The following is a 23420-nucleotide window of genomic DNA, read 5'->3' on the forward strand; positions in this document are numbered from 1 at the left end:
AAAGCTCATGCTCTCTTCAGTGTATCATAGGGATTACAAGCCATATAGACAGAAGCAGAATCCCAAAGAAGTCTTTCTAGAACACCTTAGTTTCAAGAGAAAAACAGGTGTATCTGACCGTTCAACAGATGTCATTAACAGAAGTGGGAGATCTGTCACCTCGTCTCAAAACAGCCAACTATCTAATTTAAGATCGTCTCAGCCAGAGCAAAGGTTTAAGCTTTTGCTCTTTGCCTGAAATGTCCACTAGAGTATCAGAGAAAGCTTTAACACATCTTTTACACACAGAAAAGGAGTAAACATAGGATTGAATTTTAATCCTGTGCTGGAGATGTTGAATAATTGGGAGTCATAAATCTTGGGCAGCCAGAGTGCTTTGAGCACACAGCAACATCAATTTTCAAGGGTGTATAAGAAGTGAAAGAAAGTAGAGACTAGAAATAGAATAGACAATATGTATGGGGAAAAATAATAGCACAGCTAGAAAAAGCAGTGATTCTGGACCAAAACAGTAGAAATGAGTTGATGAACAGCCATCAGGTAGCTCCTGCAAGGCCTGTGATTGGATTCACTGGTCCTAAGTGCATTTATGTTTGTACCCATTCTTGGATGTGACTAGTGTGGAGGCTTCCAGGGCTCTCACAGGTGAAGAGCTGGCTGGGTAAGGTGAATGAAGACAGGAAAGGGAAACCAGTGTGGCCCATATTTCTAACAAAAACAAAGGGGAAGGGGTGCCTGGGTGGCTCAGTGGGTTAGGCCTCTGCCTTTGGCTCAGGTCATGATCTCAAGATTCTGAGATCAAGCCCCGCATGGGGCTCTCTGCTCAGTGGGGAGCCTGCTTCCCCCACCATCCCCCACCCCGCCTGCTTATGATCTCTCTCTCTCTCTCTTTCAAATTAATAAATAAAACCTTTAAAACAAACAAACAAACAAAAAACCAAAGGGGGAAAAAATAAGACTCCCATTGTGAATAGAGGCAAACACATTGTCCTTTTATCGTTTATCCATGCATAGCTTAATCTCCATCATTTAGTAGGTTGGGTTTTTTTTTTAAAGATTGATTTATTTATTTGAGAGAGAGAGAGTGAGTGAGTGAGCAGGTAGAGGCGCAGAGGGAGAGGAAGAGAGAGAATCTCAAGCCGACTCCCCTCACTGCAGGGAGTGGGACAGGAGCCCACCCTCACAACTTTGAGATCATGACCTGAGCCTGACACTTAACCAACTGAGCCACCTAGATGCCATCTGCTTTCTGTAATCAAACATACTCTGCTTTTTTTTTTTTTTTTTTTTTTTTTCCCAACGAGAGAGCTTTGAAAAAAATTAGCTCCCAAAGACTGAACAGGACAAGTCATTTGTCAACAACTACGAAATACTGTGCTTTTCCCTGGCAACTGTTACAAATTGCAAGCAGGCATAAGAGGAGTGTTTAAATCATAACAGGAGTTTCTAAACAATTCATTAACTGAATTACCATAATAATATTCACTTATGGAAGCACCTTTAGTCCCGCTTCATTGCTCAATTAACATTTTTATATGCTGAAAAAGAATGATAGCATTTAACTAATAATATATGTTCTAAAATGAAATATGACCTAGTTGCATGAACTTTATAGCCCCAATTTACTTCACTTTGTACCATGATGCTTGTCATACATTTTGTTTGAATGCTGGAAAGTCTTCCAAGTTATCAGGGCCAAAACCAAGGAGAAAGGGCTCACCAAGATGTGAAATGAAAGTGAATACCTCATCTTTTCCTGTGAGCAAAGTATTTTCCAGAATTACTCCTGTCTCTGAAACCAGAACTTTGACTCGGTATTGGTTAATGATTCCATTTGGTTGTCGTGGTTTCTTCCAAGTAATTCTTATTTGTGTGGCTTCTACTTCTGCAAGTTGTAAATCAAATACTGCACCTGGAACTAAAAAAAAAAAAAAAAAAAAAAAAGAAGAAGAATAAAGAGGGACGAGTTTAACAGTATATTTTTAAATCTTAAAAATTCCCTAAATTCTTAGCTCAACATTTAAGATTTGTAACTAAGTCCATTAGAAAATAGACTACAACAATTTATTATTTATTAACAAATATGTATAAGACTCATTAAATAAATAGAGTTAAATTTCCACATATTGTTCTCAAAAATGTAAATAAGAAATAGGATAACATAGAGTAATTTCCTCAAATCAGAATGTCATAATATTTGTTTGAAACAAATTCATTAATCAAAATAACTTCCCAGAAAAAGCTGTTTAGGGATGATTAATGCCCACCTGAAAGCTTTATAAAATTATAACAACATATCAAAAAATAATATCCAGAAGACTTTGCCTGAAATGAAATGTAGTTGGTAAATTCAACTAGGTTATCTTTCAATTTATTACATAAGATTGCTTGAAGAGTTGATTGATTTCGGTCCGCTGATTTTACAAATGAATTATGTGAGTCTCTAATTTGAGGTACTTTTACTCTTTTCAGTAATAAAGAGAAACAGAAACAAATTAACCACTGGCTTACAATAAAGCACCAAGTATTTACGTAAATTGTAGTTAGAAAGTAGCCATGAGTGACATCCAGTAACCCTCCCAGTACCAAAGGAGTAATAATGAATCAAGGATAAACATGCCCTGGGCTTTGGTCTACTTTTTGTTTATAGCTAGTGTGATTATGAATAGCCAATTAACCCCTCCCCTAAGTTTGCTAACCTATAAAATGAGTAAAATTATACTGTTCTTATTACTATGGAAGGTTACCATAAGGAACCTTGAATGAAAGGCTCAAGAAAGAAAATAATATAACTTCTTATGATCAAGATGTAGTAAAACGTCAAATTCATTTCCCTAAGCTATTTCACATTAGGATAGTTTTTGCAAATATCATTTAGAACAGAGGTAATTTAGGGATATAATATAAATAGAGAATGACCCTTTTCCCTTCTAAGATAACAGAAAGGACTTGAAAATCAGTTTCACAACTCTTGTAAACATTTACAAGATTTAAAATTAATGAATTTAAATTGATTTAAAATTAATTTAAATTAAATTAATGAATTTAAATTAATTTAAAATTAATGAATATAATTATGCTTACCTCAACCATATAGGAAACTGTAGGGATTTTTCATTCCACAGATTTGAGGTTTTTTGTCTCTCTATGAAGTAGCCATTTAAAAAGCCCCCTAGATAGTGTAACAATATAAGTATTTCTAAATCTTTCTAAATAATTAATGGCTAGATGAATGAATAAGTAATTCTTGCCTAAGATTTTCATTACTACTGCAGCCAATATTTTCTTGTCCAGCACATAGTAACAACTCTGCTCAAAACTAGGATATAAACATGAAAGTACCACTGTAATTTGCTAATTTCTTTAAATCTCCTTTTCTAAAAACATTTCCATTATATAGAAGGATAATTCTTTAGATTGATCTCTCCCCACAGATCTTCTGATCTGAAGGAAAAATGGTTTGACATTTGAAGGACGGAGGAAGAATTCTAGACTAGGACCCCATAATCACAGATTCGCTCCATCATCCAGCAGACTGAGCCCTCATCTTTTAATCATTGTTCTAGGCTCTTGAGAATCGAGCAAGAAATAAGATAGATAAAAACTTTTGCACAGGTCACCTCTTGTATAAGTATATACAAAATAAATATTGTTCCTAACATATATGGTCCTTATGTTTCTATCTTCATATTTACCAACACACATTTTTCCAAAGGCAGAGCAACTTTCCAATCGACTGTGTACTATGAAAATAACACAACCATTTAAAAAGCAAAGCTCCCATTCCACCGTTCTTCTACATTTTACTTTAGAGTTGCTATGTAGATAAAGCCTTGGCCAGTATTGTATCATGGAAGAGATCTGGCATTTTTCCATTTAATTTGATCTTGTGTAGAACTTCAACTGAAGAAACAAATTTAATGAGTACACTGATCAGATTAAGAGGTAAGGAAACCCTGCCTACCAAAAAAATAAGTAAAGTGTCACTTCCATTTGATGTAACACATTAATCTAGTGAATACCAGAAACTACCCAGTACAGCAAAAAGAAAAAAAAGTAAGAGTGTGTGTGTGTGTGTGTGTGTGTGTGTGAATTTACTATCCCTTATTTAATCAAAGAGAGGAAATCTTCTAATTTATAAGATATTTTTAAAAATAACTAAGTATTGCTCTATGACACTAATGCCTTAAATTACAATTCAAGTAAAGATTAAGTTATTGTATATTACCCTAAAAATGTACCCCTGTGTAAGAGTGACTGTAAAGCTATCTCTCTCTCTCTCTCTCTTTCTTTTTCAGTGAAAGAAGAAAATGCTTGGGGGGCAAAGGAAATGACTCCATTTGTCCTTGTCCTTGTCCAAAGAAGGATACTTGATCTGTTACAGCAAAAATTCTTATTAGGAAACCAGAGAAGTATGGATTAAATCAGATTCTTTTAATATTGATACCAAATTAACTAAAGAAAATAAAAAACACAAGGGAATTATTCACAGTTCAGCATCGATTCTGAGGTGTAGTCTACAGGAATTTCCTGCGAATCATTCTCAAGTCAATACACTTATAAATTTTATTAATAAATGAGAAACAGAACAGACATATAAAGGATAAATAATGTTCAAATGAGTTTAAGCTTTCAAATGAAAAAGGGTTAGAAAAAAATAAAATGGAGACACTGGCACAGGGGAAAGAAAATGTATTAAAATAAATTTTGCCATTATGTAGGATGTCTGGGTGGCTCAGTTAGTTGAGCATCTGACTCTTGGTTTTGGCTCAGGTCATGAACTCAGGGCAATGATCTTAGGGTTATGAGACGGGGAGCCCTGTGTCAGGTTCTGTGCTCAGTAGGGATTCTGCTTAAGGTTCTCTCCCTCTGCCTCAACCCTGGCTCTTTTTCTCTCTTTCTCTCTAAAATAAATCAAGCTTTTAAAACATAAATTAAATGGTGCTATTGTCTAGCAAATTAAACTAATTTATTGAATTTTAATTAAATTAAACTAATTTTGGAAAAAAAAATCTATTGACAAAAGTCATTGATAACCCTGAAAATTTGAGACTTTCTCTGATTTCCCTACTAATTATTATACTATTTGCAGAAAGGAACAAGTTGGAGGACAAAAATCTTCACTTTCATAGTCTATTTATGGAAGAATAAATATAGATTTCAATACTCTATTTGCTTTTAAGAAACAATGTTAACCTTCTTATGAGATTTTTATACTAGTGACAGAAAAGTTATTAGGTGATATTGAAGCAACAAAGTTTTACTTAAGATTTGTTTAACCATCCCAAACAAATAAGAAAATGCTGATGTCTATGTTGTATATAATAGCACTGTCTCATTTTGGGATAGGCAACTCCATGACACTTTGTAACATCAGAAATTATTAAACTATCTTTGTTTTTCAAAACCATCTCTTCCTCATACTTGTGTAGAAATCTGCTCAGTAAAAGATTAATGTATATATAGGAATTTTATGAAATGTATAAGAGTACTGCCATGACATGATGTTGACTTTCATTGACGATCAAAGTAGGCTATGGACTATAACATTCTCAGTGTTAATGAAATCAGCCCCATATTACTATAATGGCATATGCAATTGTCTATAAAAGAAATTCAACATATATATATTTATATATAGTTATATATATAAATATATAAATTCAACATAAATATAAAATTCAACATTTTTTCCATGACTATCTGGAGATTTGTAGAATACCAGTTGTTTTAAAAAACATTAATTTAAAAATTGGTCCTAGTATATTTTTAAATAGAGAGTCTACTTTTAAATACGGAGAGGAAAATAAATTGGGTAACCTTAATTAGAATACAAAGAACCCAGCTGTATTAATAAATGAAAAAGAAAACAGTCTAAAATTAAGGTATCAATTTTAACCAAAAGTATATAGTTCTAGCGAGTTATTAGATTGTTCTCATATGGTTTAAAGATTCCCTTATTGCAAAGTTTTAATTAGTAGGACTAGGACTAATTAGTGTTGTCAGAAGCTGAGAGATACATTTACTGCATTTGCCACAGCATTTCACTAAAGCCCTTCCTAAGTCTGAACTATCCCAAGAGAACTCTATGGAGGAAGGCTAGCACGCAGAGATAAGAACCATGCCACTGCTACACTTAGTGGAGCCCACCTGCTGCCAGTGGAACCCCCTGAGGGCCACCTGGACATGGTCAGGAGGGTAGTTAAGATAAAACTCAGGATAAATTGTTTATTACATAGGGCAAACAAAATCGTTTGTTCAAAATAATTTTGTGTCAAAAATAAGCTGTGTGAAAAATATAAAGCAACATTTTAAATTTTTATTTATTGTTTTGTGAATAAAAAAAGATGCAAAAATAAAGAAAGAGGGATGAACTCTTTTAATGATGTCCAAAATCAACAACATGAGAGCATATGTGGCAATATAGTACCTATTTCCCTATTTTTGCCAAATGCTATAGGCCAAAAATAAGGACAAATAAAAAAAAAACTTAAATTATCGATTCAACTTAGGGGTGCCAAAACTGGCTTGATTTGAAGGAAGACAAAAATTCTGAATTTATTTAACTGCATGCCTTAAGAATAAAAATTAGTTGGCCAATTAAGTGGTTTGAGAAAATGTTATTAAAATCAAACCAAAGGACTCTAGACTAATGAGGGCCAGGTCACTCTGCCATTTTTGGTAGCCATTCATAAAGCTGTCTAGCTTTCTAAGAAATGCTTAAGAGCAGTTATTAGGTGAAGGGGAGATTTAAGGTGTAATGGAAATAAGTACAAAGGTAAGACTTCTGACAGAAACACAATGGAAAAAATTTAGTAACAAAGAAATGAAAACATTTTGCTTGTAAGTTTACATCTCTTTCTTAATCTGTGTATTGAAATCATATACACATCAGCATTTTCATTTGATATAAAACATAATGTTTACATTCTTTTAACAGCAAAATATTAATAAGGGGTTAATTGTACTTTGAAGGGAAGAACAAAATTCCCTAATAGTTGCTGCCCTCTAATGGTCAGATACTTGAGTGATTTATCTCTCAGTCTTGATGAACATAATAAGCCCAATCTTTAGTTATATGTGCATATGTGCACTTGAACACATGTGTTTAATTTACAAGTTCCTGTATGTTAGCTATCACACAAAATCTGGAAATTTTTCCAGTGTTAATGTGCTTGTAATAAAATTTTGATGTTCTCAAATAATTGCAATCCGTAAGTAAAAATGAAGACATTTTAGCAAGTTTGATGTGGGCCAGCAAAATGAGTTGTGAGACAATGCAGGAACATTTTTTAAACACCTAAAACTGTGATGTTTAATACATGCTAACAAAAACTTTCTTTAGGAAAGCTATTTTGTAATTATTTCAGGATGTGCTAGTAAACTTGTATTATGCATCCTCTAGGAATCTTCACTTGCTTAATATATCCTTTTGTTTACAAACATATTTTGTTAGAGGCATTGGGGATATATGGATTCTCCTAAACGTCATTCTATGAGAAAAATCTATTCTACATTGAATAAGGTGAGTCAAACAATGTTAAATGTGTTTGTTTTTTTCCTTGGACCTCTTGAGGTTTTGCCAGTCTTCACTGTGAGTCTCAAACACACTGACACTACAGGTAGTACTTCCTAACCTTACTTGATCTCCAGTTCCTCTATGAAGCATGGTGTGGGTTTAATGTTCTGAGGAACACATGTTTGGAATGCATAGGTAGTTATCTGGTAAGGAAACAGCATGAAATAAGTAAATATAAACCAAATAGCTTCTAATATAATGTTTAACCAATGCAGTAAAATCTACAAACAGAGTAAAATATCTTATGAGCACACTGAAAAAGATGTTTTTACCTTCTGGAGGAGTGAATACTGAAATATTTGTTTTGGGTCCAATTCCTGCACTGGTCTCAGCGGCAACATATACATCATACACCGTAAATGGTGTTAGGTTAGTGAACGCAAATTTAAGGTCTTTCGTGCTATTATCCAAAATTCGACCTGCAAAAAACAAAAGATACTGTGAATTATTTTCTCATTAGGCACATAATCATTTTCACATTTCAGTAGAGAACCAAGAATAGCAATTAACGTTTGTTATTACAATTTTAATACATTATAATTACAATTATTTCAAGTTTCAAACATTTAGCTTAGTGGTACATTGATATCAGGTTAAATAAAACAATGGAAAGAACATGAAAATCTCCTGGTAGTCAGAATAACATTATATTATAAAGCCCTATCCAATTACCATGTTACTTTTTGACATTTTTAAAAAGAAAACATTAGATTTTGCTAATATTAAAATAATGACAGTATTTTATACATAAATTTAGTTAATTAAGATACTAAACATTCTCATTATCTTCTATAAAAAGACATTTTTAGAAAATACTTGTAGTTCTGCTTCTGAGCAAAACTCCTTCTTAATAGCCCATCATCAAAATTCTTTTAATCCTCAAGTTTACCTCTGAATAATTCTTTCATTTCTTGCTGTAGCTGGAACCTGGCTCTCCCCTAAGAACATGGCTTCTGTTCCCCGAATGGTCTAATTTATCTCACGGTCACCAAGTGATGACGCCTTCAGGTATGGCATGTGTTTCCTGAGCACCTCAGGGTCTAATCTTAGACAAGCCCACCTCTTTCCTTACAAAAGCTCACAGCTTTCAATCTCATGTCATGTATATTCTCCACCAGCCCTCCTTGTTGCTGTGATAGATTTAGGCCTAGGGTCATTCACCTTCATTCTGGATGGTTTAGTGCCTGCTTCAATGTCACTGTCTTTAGTGCTAATTTGTGGTGATTTCAGGATTCCCTAGACTTGGTCCTTAAAACACTCCCTGCTCTCCTCAAATAATCTAATCTACCACCCTATCTCATCCACTCCCATAGACATCACTACTGCCAGTAACTGCGAATCTTCCATGATCCCAATTTCTTGCAACTCTCTCTGACTTATTCTAGAACCCCAAAGCAACAATTCTTTAAGTTCATTGGGACCTCCAATCCATTGATCGTATGAACTATTTTATTTTATTCTGCTTGGTTTGGTCCCTTACCACTTGGTTTCCACTATTATCCAACCTCAATGGCACTGTCAATTAATCACTACCTTTGCATAAGCCTTCCATTCCCTTGCCCTCTTCTTGTTGAAAGGAGCTGGAGAAAAACACAGATCCACTCTGATTGATATCACTTTATTCACTACCATACCCCAGAGGAGCCCTAAATTTTGCCTAGACCCCTATTCAACTTCTGTGACCCTACACTCTCTACTCTTCTGGTTGATTTCTTTTGTAGCACTATTTTAGGAAAGAATTTTAGAGTTTACTTAGTTGACTTCCAGCAATAACATCTGAACCCCTCAAAATACCTGATAAGGGAACATGCAGGTCGTGCTTGTTGAAAAAGATGAACTTGCAACATTATAAAGATGCCTGTATTATTTTTTAGAGAGGTCTAATTATTAGAAATGCACTCCTTGTTCTAAGCAGAGATTTGAACTAACTGAAGTCCATTGTTCTTTATAAACATATTTGCAATTAAGTAAGTCAAGGTCCTCCTATTCAAACATTTGAAGACATATATGTCCTCTAACACTTCTTAGGAGTTATCTCATTCTCTTAGCTTCTCCTCATGAAATATGGAACATGAACAATGTTTTGCCATCCATATACTTATTTATGATTTTAAATAAAAAGTTCAAAGAGCCTCACCTCCGTTGTTGCTTTTCTATTATTTGCTTCAATTGTAAGATCTTATATAAAAAAAGATCATGTTACTTTTAAGAACTTTGAAAATACTAATGTGCTTTGTATAATTCTTACTCCAAAAGGTAAACACAAAACTGGTTTGAGACTTACCTGATGGTCCATATAGTTCAACTCTGTAACTAAATTTCCCTGTTACTACACTAGGTGGGTCCCATGAAATTGAAAAGGACTTCCCTGTAATGTTGCCTGTTACACAGTTTTGTGGCGGTCCTTCAGGCACTAAAATGGTTATAGAAAAACATGAATAAATAATATATACTTAAAATAAATGAGCATTTTATTAAATATACACAACAAAACACAAAATCTGAAAGAAAAGAAAATATCACACTATGAGCAAAGGGTTTTTTAACTTTAGAAAAAGGAAAAATGAATAAATTGAAGAATTTAAATAAGGCATGCTGGATCATCAGATGAACTACTTATTTGCAACAGTTACTACTTTAATTTAATGTTATATATGACTGCACAGGCTATTTCATTCTCATTCTAATATTGTTCCTTGTATAGTTACATTGTCCTGATACACACCTATATATTGAATTAAACCAGCCCTGGGCATCTGACTTGAAAAACACCCTCCCCCTGGTGGACACAGGTAGAAGGGTCAGGGAATTAACTGTCTCTATATTACCTTATTGGCAAAGATCTTCACTTTATGTATCAATATTTGTATTTGTTTCTGAGAGGAAATTTATAACCTACAGTTAGAAAATTCTAATGTAACATTGGCATCATATAAAAAAATGACATTTTAAAATAGTCTACTTTTCACAGATGTAGTCCCACATTTTACTTTCTTTTGATTGCAATGAAACATTCCAAATATTTTTCTCAAGCCAAAGTTCTTGTCTACCAAATTTCACTTTGTGTTATCCTTAAGAAATTATTTTTTAACTGCATAAGTAGTATAGAAGGAGAAAATGGTATGATTCAAAGATGACTATTTAAATCAAGAAAAAACTTCAAACCTGATGTGATGAAATGATAAAGGCTGACAGCTATGTCATCAGAAAAAAAAATACTGTGCTTTAGGGAAATTACCCTACCAGTAATAATTTCCAGTAATCTCAAAAATTACCAATCACAATGGAATGTCTCATACTATATATTTAATATGGTATTGTGTCAGTAACTACATAAATTTACATATATATAATACTGTAATCCCATAATTAAATACATAAACACCCATAGCTAGAAATTGTGTGTACTCTTCAAGTTTCGTAATTATACAAATTACACTCATTGAATCCTACCACCACCACCATAAGGGAGGTACTATTGCTGTCTCCATTTTTCACATAGGGAAACCCAGTGCAAAGAGAAGATAAGTAGGTATATTTTTAAGTACTATTTTTGTCTAATACTGAAATATGAATCACATGATATTTCTTCTACTATAGGTCCAACTTCCACTTTTGGTTGTAACAGTATCAGTGAGAGGAGGGTATAGATGATTATCGGAGAAGGACAGAGATGATTTTGAAAATTGCTCAGATCAAAGATAACTTAAAGCTGATTGTAGGATCATGGTTATTAAGCTCAAGAATCCATTCTTCCAAATGTCCTTTCTCTTTTCAGATGCTTATGTTAGTATTGTAAAAGAGTACTGAAATTAAAGATGCTTCAGATGGTATGCCCATGATCTGTTATTGGGGGGAAAAGTTATTGGAAGGGAAAGAAGGTTTTAACAGAAAGATCTATATAGAAAAAATGAAAGATTATTATATAACTATTTTAATTCTTTTTTTTTTCTACATACACAAAAAATGAAACCATACCTGATTCTGGTGTTCTGACGATTGTACTATCAATATAACCTGCTTCAGTTGTAACAGCAGAAACTTCAAAAAGATACGTTGTGTAAGGTCTCAAATGTGTCACTACAAAACTGATAGGCTCTTTCCACACAGAGCTTATTTTACTCCTAGCCAATGTGCTTGATGAGTATGTGGTACGTGATGGGGGCGTAACTCTAGCAAGGGTTGGAGAAGGGCTGGTTGTACTCCACAAAAAAGATTCATTATTCTCCTAGTAAATAAAATAAACAGCAATCAAAAAATAATGTGGTATCTCTTAATGAATATGAGCAGTATAATTTATTTCTTTCCTTTATAGCATAAATATTATTCTTAAATTTATGTTTATGTATATGATTCATTAAGATTTTAATATATATAGATTGTTATCTATTCCAAGTTATGGACCAATTTGCTAGAGCTTAATTATACCCATTTATGTCTACAGTTTTAGAAGAGAATATATTTATTGCATTCTTTATACCTTCATATTTCTTATGAATAGGATTTCAAAAGGCTGAGCAACAGCAAAATCATTACTAAGAATTTTTGAAATTCATGTTAAAAGTTCAAGAACCAAAGAGATAGTCTCCCTTTTGTGAAATTTCAAGCATACATCACTTTATTACTGGTACTATCATTTTTTCCTCAAAAATACTTAAATGATAAAGCCAATAACATAAATGTTGTATATGGATATATATGGGCATATATGTATATGTGTGTATTAGAAATACAGCCTAATTTTAAAAAGAAGGTTTTAAGACTTCTATAACTTACAGTATTTAAAACAAAAGTAATTTTGTTTGTTTTCCCATCAATAATATCCTAAAGATCATCTAGATTACTTTTGGGAAAACATTATTATGGTACTTCCAGGGATTTCCCATAAATGACTAGAGTCATTTAACAAATTCTTCACCTAAGATATGCACAACAAAAACAATCTACTTCCATGAACATAATTTTGACTTTTGCCTTCTCTACCCCTCCTGTCACATGGAAATATTTTTTTTTTTCAGTGATATCCTTTACTTTCCTATTTCAGGTCTTTTTAAATATCCTCCACCCAAAATACTCCTCACACAATCTCCCCTGTCCTTACACCAAGGCAATTCCAAGGTCCATTAAAAAATGCTACTCCTTTCATGATGTCTCTTCAGAGCTTCCTGTAAGATTTTTATATCTCTTGAATTCTCAAACCCTGTTCTTACTCCACCTTGAATACAGTCAGTTGCGTCTAACATGATACTATAACTGAACACTATAAGGAATCAAACAGCTAATAACCACTGTGGTTTAAAAAGTTTCCAGATACTAGAAACTTCAAGTGATAGGCTCACACCTAAAATTTTTGAGACACAGAAAGTGTTCCATGATACTTACATTACATTCTGGCAATTTCCCAGTTAAAATGTCTTCCACTCTGATGGAGACATCTTTCACTACTATCCCACTTCTGGCATGTTTCACACTAATCTTGAAGCTGGTAATTTTGCCATTTGGTTGCCGAGGCAAATACCAAGTCAGGTTTACTGCAGAATAGTTAAAAGCCTCAACTGTGAGATTCACCACTTTTCCTGGAGCTGGGGAAGTAACAGAGATTGAAGGAAAAGAAAAAACACTGTTATAAAATTTAGAATGGCATTTACATAATGTTGAGATGTTATTTTTTTCAAGTTATATAAAATTAAATATACCCTGTTAGAAAAACCTACTCTCTCTCTCAAATAAATAATAAAATATTTAAAAATAAAATAAATTTAAGATGTACAAGATGTGAATTTGCTACATTTCCATACTGTGCTATGACTGCCATTGTAGTGATATTTAGTACTTCTATGATATTACATAATTATAAAATCACCTTATGTAACTATAATATCACACTGTTATCTATATTCATTATACTGTGCATCAGATCTCTATGCTTATTTATTATTTGAGGCAAGTTTGTACCCATAAACAACATCAGTCTTACACTCCCACCCCATCCTCTGGTGACCACCATTTTACTCGATTCATGAATCCCAATCGCCCTTTCAAATTTCTTATTTGTGTAAACTATACATACGCTTATAAGTATGCCTGTATACACAGACATACACACACAAATTAAATATATTCATACAAAAAAACAAATACAATTTGCTTTCAAAACATTTTCAAATGAGCTTCAATAACAGTCACAGGGAAGTACTTGAGTATAGATAAACTTGAATTTATAACATAATCAAAAATTTATTAAATACATGATTTTGAAATATTTGAAAAGTGACCAAAATATTAAATACATAGAAAGTTATTAAATATGTTGGGGCACCTGGGTGGTTCAGTCAGTTAGTTAAAGCATCTGACTTCAGCTGAGATCACAATCCCAGGGTCCTGGGATCAGATTGAGCCCTGCTCCTGGAATTGAGCCCCCTCTTGAGCCCCCCTGTTGGGCTCCCTGCTTGGCGGGGGAGTCTGCTTCTTTTTCTCCCTCTGTCCCTCCCCCGCTCATGTGCTCTCTCTCTGTCTCTCTGATAAATGCATAAAATATTTTTTAAAAAGAAAGTAATAAAATATGCTAAACATTTAGTGAAAAAGGTATTTTTATTAACTTGCTTTAATCCTTTTAATCTCAATTAAATATTTCTGCTTTTATTTTCTTTTTTGACTTCATTATGTCCGAAGAATAATGCTGGCTCTTTTCTGTGGTTGGTAGGTCTTTCCCTAAATATTGCAGTTTCTACTTCTGAACTTTCATGTGCCAAAACCCATTATTTCTTGATGTTCATAGAATGAATTCATCCATCTTGATCCAAGCAAAGGTTTGACACTGCGGCACCAAAAACTTCTGTTCATAAAGTCATTTCATCTTTCAGTTAGGTGTCTTCTAACACTTTGAGGATATATCTAGACTAGTGATATGCATAAATCTGTATAAGTTGTGTGAAGGTGTCTACAACTTTACAAAGTATATGTTATGCAAAGTATACATTTATTGAGCCAGAAAGAAACTTCATAAATCCAATATAGAGACTTTTCCTGCATTTCTAATGATTCATCAAGTTGAAAATGGAAGAGCATTCTATTATCCCAAAGCCCAAATAAATTCTATGTTTACCTGAAATAATGCCTCACAGTAAGTTAAGAAGTTGAGATTTTTGTGCTTGTGGATGCAATATTAACTCAGTATGGTATAACTACTTAACTCATACACTCTTCCTAAAGTATTTTTATTCACTGGAAAAGAAATTCCTTCTTATTTAACAATTAAAAATGCAGCTTATTTATTCCATGAACTAGTCCTTAAATTTGGATTCTTTATATCATAAATAATGAAAAGGGGTACTTAGGGTGAAAATGGTAGAATATCGATACAATTAAATTTAGATTTACCTAATGTCTTTACCTCTTTATATTTACCAAAAAAAAAAAAAAAAAAAAAAAAGGAAATATAGGGGCAAGAGAAATTATATAATATCTAATTTGCCAAAAAACACACAATAAATGAGAAACAGTAGGACTCCCAAGAAAAAATTTTTCATATGTCATTCAAAAGTTATCCAATTAACTTCCCTAAAACTGAAAACATAAGTAATAAATTTTTCTTTTTTATCCTGGTGAATATTTAATTTTGAAATGATAATTTTCCCACTTGAATTTTAGTTGTATGAATAATTTGAAAGTCAATATGCTCAAAATCAACAAGAGTAATTTAAATCTCATAAATGATTAATTTCTAATTTTAATAAACTGAATTTTCTCTAACTTTATATGGAATAGAGCATGTTTCATATGCTTCTCTAGATAAAGTCTCAAACAGAAACTAGGCCACAAAGCTTGATGTATCTTTTTTAACATGAGTCATTGCATTAGCCCCTCTAGATACACAGGGTTCATTCAATTTATCTCATTGGCATAAAGCAGTTCACTGGAAGATTTTTATCTTCTAAATATGTAGAACATTTATAGTTTCAAAAAATTATGGAAATTCTTTTTACAGTAGTTACCACTAACCTGACATATTACTTAGTAACTCATAGTTATCTCAGCCCACAGAATGTAAGTTCCACAGAAAATATCTATTGTTGAATGGAGATGCCATTATTTATCTAATCGTTCTGCATTTATTGGTCCTAACTTTTTACTATTATAAATAAATAGAGGAATTATTAAATAAATAAAAACACCTCCATTCGTTAACTTATTTTTATCAAAAATCTTGTGTTCTACTAGGCTGATATGTAGAATAAAAAATAAGCAAGTAAATGTGTACTATATCAGGCTGCTCTAATGAAGAAAAATAATTTGTTAGGACTAGAGATGGACAGGAAGAAATACAGCCTATTTTAGGAGGTATAGTTAGGAAAGCTAATGTGAGATTTGAATTAACTATCAGAGAGAGAGATGTGGATATTTAGTGAAAGAGTATTTCAGTTAGAGGAAACAGCAAGTACAAAGGCTCTATGATGGAAGATAGGTATGGATGGTGTTATTTGGAGGGAAGGGAGAATGTTAGAGATGGATAAGAGAGGGAAAAGAACATCCTGAGTGCTATGCACCATGGGAAGGACTTATGGTCTTATTCTGAGTAAGATAGGAACCCTACTAAGAAGAGAGAAATACTATGGTCTGGCTTGTGTTTCAAAGCGATGATGTAACTCTTGTGGAGATGGAAAATTGTAGACAGGTAAGCTGGAAACAGGAAAACCAGTAAGGAGATGTTCAGTTGCTCAGGCAAGAAGTGATAATAAATTAGAGTGATTTGCAATTGGGGTGAGATTCAGGATGCATGTGGATATAGTGCTGGCAGGATTTGCTGACAGACTAGAGTTTACTATGAGAAAGAGGCATCAATAATACATCAAACTCTTTCTTCTCCACCATTGAAAGAAGGGAGGTAACTTACATTGGTTTGAAAATGATTACATGTTATAGAATAATATGATAACTATAAAATCCATATTCCCAAAGGTCTAATGTCATAAAAATGAATATGATTTGATATTAACAGGAAAAAGCAGGATATAAACTTGTATAAATGGTATAAGGCTACTTTCATGAACATATACTCAATCATATAGACACATATTCATAAGAGGAAAAAAAGGACCAGCCAGGAGCGCACCAAAACGGTAACAGAGTTTTTATATGACAAGGTCATGGGTAATTTTTACTGTCTGTTTCTTATTTTTTCAAAGCTTTTTTTAAGATAACACTGCTTTCATAAATTTAGAGAATAATATATATTTTAATGAATAATTATCTAAGAAGATTCTAAAAGTAATTGAATGGCCATGCTATTGAAGAGTCTATGGATTTTAACATCATTATTTGGCTTATATACCTATTTATTTTAAATAAAAAAACTTATAATTAAGTTAATTTAGAATAAATGATTTAAGCAAATTACCACTTTCTGCAGTTTGGAAAAGAAATGGGTCACTAAACACTCCAATACCAGCACTGTTTTCAGCAGCAACCTAAAACAGACCAAAGAATTATGTTCATGCTCTCTAATTAAACAGAATCTGAAATAATAACATTTTGATATTGATTAGTTAAATGACAAAGATATTTTTCCCTTAATCCCTGCAAAACTCCCAAAGTGGAAAGTACACTTGGAGCTATTCCATATTTCTATTATCCTTAAGGATATATTTGCAGCATAGTTTGATTCAACATATTTAATCAATTCCCAATAGAAAAATTAATAGTCAAGTTTTATAGCCAATTAGTAGCAGTAATAGTAACAGTTATTTATGGGCAACTTTCATGTACCAGGAAATCTCCTAGAAATTTTACACATCTCATTTTATCCACATAATCAATGCATGAAGTGTTCTTATCAGCATTTTATAGATGAGGAAACTGGTTGAGAGAAGTCAAGTAACTTGCTTGAGTCTTACGGAATAAGTGGTAGAACCAGAATTCCACTGAAGTTCTGTTTATTTCTAAAGCTCAACCTCTTTCTATTATATTCACTTCATGCCAGATACTATGACTATTTCTGTAACAAATATGAAACCATATATATGGTATCTTGCCTTATAGTTTACAATCTAAACAAATACATACTCAAGAAAACAATTAAAAAATAAGTCTAATCAGTTAGACTAAGTATTTTGAATTTGAAAGATGGAAAAAATAGATAGAAAAAAATGTAGAAAAATTATTTTAAACTCAGATATCCTAATCAAATAGACTAGAATAGGCAGAGATAATGTCATTATTGAGATTAAGACTCTTCACTTATCCAAATGCCAAAACCGGAGTCTGAAAACCTTAATTTAAATTGCACTCCACTAATTCTTAAATGAATAGTTATAGGCAATTTATTGGCCTTATTCTAGGTAACATCTTCCTTTTCTTTAAAATGAGAATGATTTATCTATGTCATAGAATTGTTCTAAGGACTAAATGAAATAATACCTGTAAAGAACTTAATGGGATTTCCCCCCGATCATATAGATTTGAGATCTACATTTGAAGATATCAAACATACTGCACCAAATACTCTTTGTAATTCTGAAATGGCTAACATTTATTTGAACAGCTTAAAGGTCACAACAATGATTTAGAAAAGTGTGGAATTAAAAGAAGAATAAGGGCTTCCCAATAGGCCTGAAATAAGAAAATTCAAAGGAATAACAATTTGAACTCTATATAGATCTAAGTAGAACTAGCTTTCTGTCTGTAACAGCTTCTTATGATCACATTAAAATTTAATCTTTACATATTACCTTCAATAGTATATTTTAACATATAAACTAATCTAAAATGTACTGTTGACAAAATATATGTATACTGTGCTATTTTATGTGTCAGTTAGAAAAGGTCTCCTACTCTTTACCCATGTCTCTGCAATGAAATAACCACCATGAATCTTTGACATTTGCAAAAATTTCCCTTTAACTGTTCTCCTATAGGGGATTCCTACTACTGGGATGCTCTCTAATTCTTACTGTGTGCTTTGCTTTCACAAATAGGCATGCTTCCAATAATGTAACCCCCTCCCCAGGCAAATTCTTTCTTTCCCATCATTTCTTACCATCCAGAAAGCCATCTCACTTATGTCTTATCACATATTTATACAGCTTTTATAGATTTTTTCCTCTATATTGAATTATCTTAAAAACTCAAAGAATATGTTGATGTTATATTGAAAATAGAAAGGATCACAAAGATATCTGTATCTTTTACTAACCTCTGAAAATACCACAAATATATCTTAATTGGAAACATTTTCATATGGCATAGTTTAGGATTGCTTTTTATATGCTCTTCTTTATTTAATTTTTAATAAGATGTTTGATTTTGCATATTAAACATTATAAAGAACTAAACATTTTTATAAACACAAAAGACACAATAAATGTTCAAGAAATACTTATTGAATGGAACTGAATTGAATTTATTGTTCTCTGAGAAGCTGGCTCAATAGAAACTTTCATTCCATTATTTAAATTTTGATAACTGACACAGAAATACAACAGGATTAAGGGAAAAATAACAAAGCTAACTTAAAGGTTGATGAAAAAGTAGACTATTTTTTACCTATAAAGCCTAAATTATGTCATTTAAACTAGATTCATTCTTTGAAAAAGTTGCTAAGTTAAATGTTTTTAAAATAAATAAATTATACAAATACATCTAATAATGAAAAAATGTTATAACAGTTGTTCAAATTTTAAAGGCCCAGATGGGCACTGAGGTCAGGACTCAGGTGATCATTCTTCAATCACTTGGCTGTGTTCGGCTGTAAAGACTTAATCAGGTGGGAAAAAGCGCCCTCAACTTTAAAATGAATGGAGTATTTTAATATTGTGTTAATACTAAATACTTAATATTTAATACTAAATATTAACAAAAATATTACCTTGATTTCATATGTTGTTCCAGGATTAAGATTAGTAAGAAGAACTTCCAGATTGTCTGGCTTTGTTCTAACTTGTGTGTATTCTGTTTGCATCCATGGACAAACTTCCTTATATTTCACAATATAAGACGTAATCCTTCCATTTGGATTAGGTGGTGTATTCCAAGATAGAAGAATTCCAGCAGATCCAACTCTTTCTCCTGCCAGGAAGACTGGAGGTCCCGGGTCTATTTAAAAAAAATATGTTGTTAAAAGGTCAAACAATCATTACATTTTCACAATCATAAATAAGAAAGCTTTTACAAATGTAGACTTTCCAAGTTCCCTAAGACTAATGGTCTTTCAAATGTGACTTTATCTTCCCTAGAGCTTTGCTACCAATAGGAAAAAAAAAAAAAAAAAAAAGATTAAATGCTTTGGGGGATACCAGAAACATTCTTTTATAAGAATGTAAAAAATGGAATGCTACTACATACATGCCAAATACACTTTTGATGCCAAATCATTTTTAAAAGAAACTTATTTGTGCAAAGCTTACACATAAAACTAAGAAAGCCAGAACACAGTCTTACAAACTTAATTATTCTTCCTGAACAAGAGTACTGAGTCTATTTTCATGGCTCTGTATTATTTAAATATTACCATTAACGGTCTCTCTGGTCAATTTCACAAACAAGTATAATTATCTTTACTCTGAAAGTCAAGAAAGCTAAAGAACCAGTAGGACACAAGTCCTAAACAGATCACTTTCTTAAGTTTCCATTTTGCTTTAATTACTAACCTGTTTTCATGTATATAAGGCACATAGGGCTAAGCTAAGTATTTCTATCCAATAGACTAACTGCAAATACTTCATAAAAAGTACTTCATAAAAAAAGGAACATATACTTACTTGTTACATTGGTTGTCACTGTTCTACTAACAGGTGAGCTGTATGTTGTAGCAGAAATAGTAGAGATGGTTACATCGTACCTAGTTCCAGGAACAGCTTTGGAAACATCAACCTGGAACACCAAAACCAAATAATTGCATTAAAACTCTTTCTGAAAAACAAGAAAGCTAAAACAATAAATCCATCACAACAATAACAGAATAAAGTCAACATCTCACCCTATAAACTCTGCACTGTTTAAAATATTCCAAGTTCCATATTATTGTAAAATATAATAAATTTGTTCTATCACATAACTATTTACCAAGTAACAGATAATAAAAACTTACAAAGCATACGGTGTTATCAAAAACAAAATCAGTACTTCAATCCCTCTTGTTTGTTGTCACAAGAAACAACTATTTAAGAGTCTTAAGAAATCTACAACCCATTACTTAACCCTGGTTTTTAAGAGTATGTATGAAATACCTGTGTCTCTGAAGCTCCAATAAAAAGTAAAAGAAAAATAAGAAAATCCATCATTATTACATTTTTCAGGCAGTGGAATCACATTGATGGCTCTAGAGAGAAATGTTGCCTGCATTAATGATTTAAAGACAGATCCTCCTGGCAAGTACACAATTAATGAGCCTGGATTACTCAATAGCTCAGCCCTTTCTTTGTTAAACTATTCATGAACCCTTGGATGGCTGGCTGTAGGTTCAGGGTAAGACTTAAGAAAAAAGGCATAGACGTTGCTAAGGTAACAGTCCACCCATGCTGAAACTTACACTCATCAACTCAGCATCAGTGTTTTTGTCTTCATTTTATGCTTTTAAAAACTCTCAAAGTGTTCATGGTGTATGAGTTTCATAAAGAACTTTCCTATGAGGACCAAATATAAATACAAGTTGGCTCGGCAAGTATGATAATGAAAACTATACCCGATACTCTTCACCTCCAAGATCTTTGATAGTAACAAAGCCGCTGTCAGGAACAAGATCCACATTAAACCTTTCCACATGGCCAGAGGGCAGGCTCCAGTAGACAGAAAAGGAATGTGTGGAAATATTGAAGGCTTTAAGTTTCTCGGGTTTTTCCGGTTCTGATATTGAAAAATAGAGGTTTGAAATAGAGTTATTCTCCTAAATATTCAAAAGAAAAAATGAAAATCAACAGTCTGTCGGATTTCAATATAATCACATTGCTAAAAGGCACCGAATCCTCTAAATTATCTCTGATCACACAAAAGTGTTAGGCATCTAAATCTTTAATAATAAATATTTTTAAGTATAATTATCAGAAATAATATATCAATTAATGTATCTGTTTCTGGGATATTCTTTACCTGCTAAAATCTGCTGGTTGCCCAAATTGTTTTATAAACCTTAAGCTCTAATTGAAAACTTGAATCATTTTAAGCGAATTACTTAAATCCAAACTATTGATCCAATTAACTGGATATTTTATAAAGCAGAAGATAATTGGAAAAAATATAACTAACATCTGCCAAATTTTTTTAAAGGGTGAGCATTTCTGATGAATATTTAGTCAGGTGTCTCCTTAAAAGAAAAGCTTTTTTCATGTAGGAAGTGAAATACAATAGCTTCTCAACAATAAGTATTAATAGTTCTAGCCACTTCAACCATATTTTTCTACTTTTACTTCCACTGTTCCCAGAGTCTTGTTTATGCTGCCTGTACCTCCTTGAAGGGAGTTTTCTACATAAGGTTCTTCTGATTGGTTGCCAATGAGTCAGATTTTCACTCTCCCTTATCTTTAGTGCAGATTCCAGACAAACAATATATGGGGAGGAAGAGAGATTATGAAGCCAAGCATGCCAAAAACATACCTGATAAAGACAAATTTAATACCACTCCCAGAAGAAAGGACTGTGGAATTAAATATTTAACTCTGCTTATCATTTTAAAGCTATCTATCAGAGATGATTTAAAATGAATATAATAAAAAATGAAATATATATTTTCTAACAAAACTGATAGATCACGTGATATAAAATAGAAACCTTAACAGGTCAATTTCTCACATTGGGGCAGGTGAGAGATACTTTTAGAGTAGTCTTTCTTTATCTTCTTTTAAAAGTTTTTTTAAGGCTTATAATGCTTTCCTGGTAACTGGCCCTGGTATTGACCAGTTAATTTCCACGATGACATTCAAAGACACAATAAACATTCTCTCAGCATCATCTCCAAATTGCCCATGTAGGGAAAACTATAGTTTTATAATAACTCTTTAGAATATGAAAGCCAAAGTAAAAAGATCAGAGGAATACCAGTTTGTATGGGTAGAATTCCTTTATTATGCATAGCTGCCGCTGGCATTTTTCCTGGATCATTCTGAACATAGACCTATGTCCTCCGTATTCCCAAGCTCGAGAGAAAAGAGCTTGGTTCTTCTCACCAGCTCATAGTAAAATAGACAAAAATCCAACATGACAAAAGTCCAACCAATTAGTACTCACGCTTACTGACTTATGTGAGGACTAATACTTTTTATTTCCTCCAAGATCCTAGAAAGTAACTAATATCCATGAAATCTTAGGCAAGACACTGGAAAAGGACCTGGAATGAAACTTTGGAAGAAGAAAAAAGATAGGAGAAGTAAAGGTCTGCTTACTGGGATGGTGATGAGATAGGATATAATTTCCTAGACTGTGAGTTAAGATTACACACTGAAGGAGGGTTGGCTAAGGATAAAGCATGTCTCACCAAGAAGAGGAAGAATGTATTTGTCTGGAAACCTGCCGATCTGATTGAGAGAGAAGACTGGAAGCTTCCACACAGTTTGGTAAAGACTTTTCGAAGCAGAATTAATAGAAGCCCTGGAAGTGGACAGAATTTAGTGTAAGTGAGAAAGGCCAACCTGAGTTTCTGGAATCAAGTAAGAAAGAGAAAGTCTGATGATCATGCTGGCTATCATAAAGATGTTAGATTCCCTCCCCCCCTTAAATGCAATGGAAACCTGGAGAATTTGAAGAAGAAATCAATGTGGCTTTTTAAAATTATTATTTTAAAAGATTAGCTTGAAATAGTATATAAAAAACATGAGACTTGGAGAGAAGTGAAAATGGCAATGGGAGGGCAATT

The 23420-nt window shown here is 32.7% G+C and overlaps 1 protein-coding gene across 1 annotated transcript in view; it reads right to left on the minus strand.

Moving 5' to 3' along the window:
• The window catches only part of PTPRQ (protein tyrosine phosphatase receptor type Q), a 193453-nt gene extending 172574 nt beyond the window's left edge, over positions 1 to 20879 (minus strand). The window contains exons 1-9 of the mRNA XM_059402405.1: positions 20803 to 20879; positions 20335 to 20446; positions 19443 to 19669; positions 16977 to 17046; positions 12962 to 13161; positions 11558 to 11807; positions 9864 to 9992; positions 7852 to 7998; positions 1746 to 1918 (exon numbers count right to left, since the gene is read on the minus strand). Of these exons, the coding sequence (XP_059258388.1) occupies positions 1746 to 1918; positions 7852 to 7998; positions 9864 to 9992; positions 11558 to 11807; positions 12962 to 13161; positions 16977 to 17046; positions 19443 to 19669; positions 20335 to 20446; positions 20803 to 20856 (1362 nt within the window). The 5' untranslated portion in view covers positions 20857 to 20879. The remainder of the gene's footprint in view (positions 1 to 1745; positions 1919 to 7851; positions 7999 to 9863; positions 9993 to 11557; positions 11808 to 12961; positions 13162 to 16976; positions 17047 to 19442; positions 19670 to 20334; positions 20447 to 20802) is intronic.
• Between the last annotated feature and the right edge of the window lie 2541 nt (positions 20880 to 23420).

This window comes from Mustela nigripes, chromosome 6, assembly GCF_022355385.1.
Source record: "Mustela nigripes isolate SB6536 chromosome 6, MUSNIG.SB6536, whole genome shotgun sequence".
Lineage (NCBI taxonomy): Eukaryota > Metazoa > Chordata > Mammalia > Carnivora > Mustelidae > Mustela > Mustela nigripes.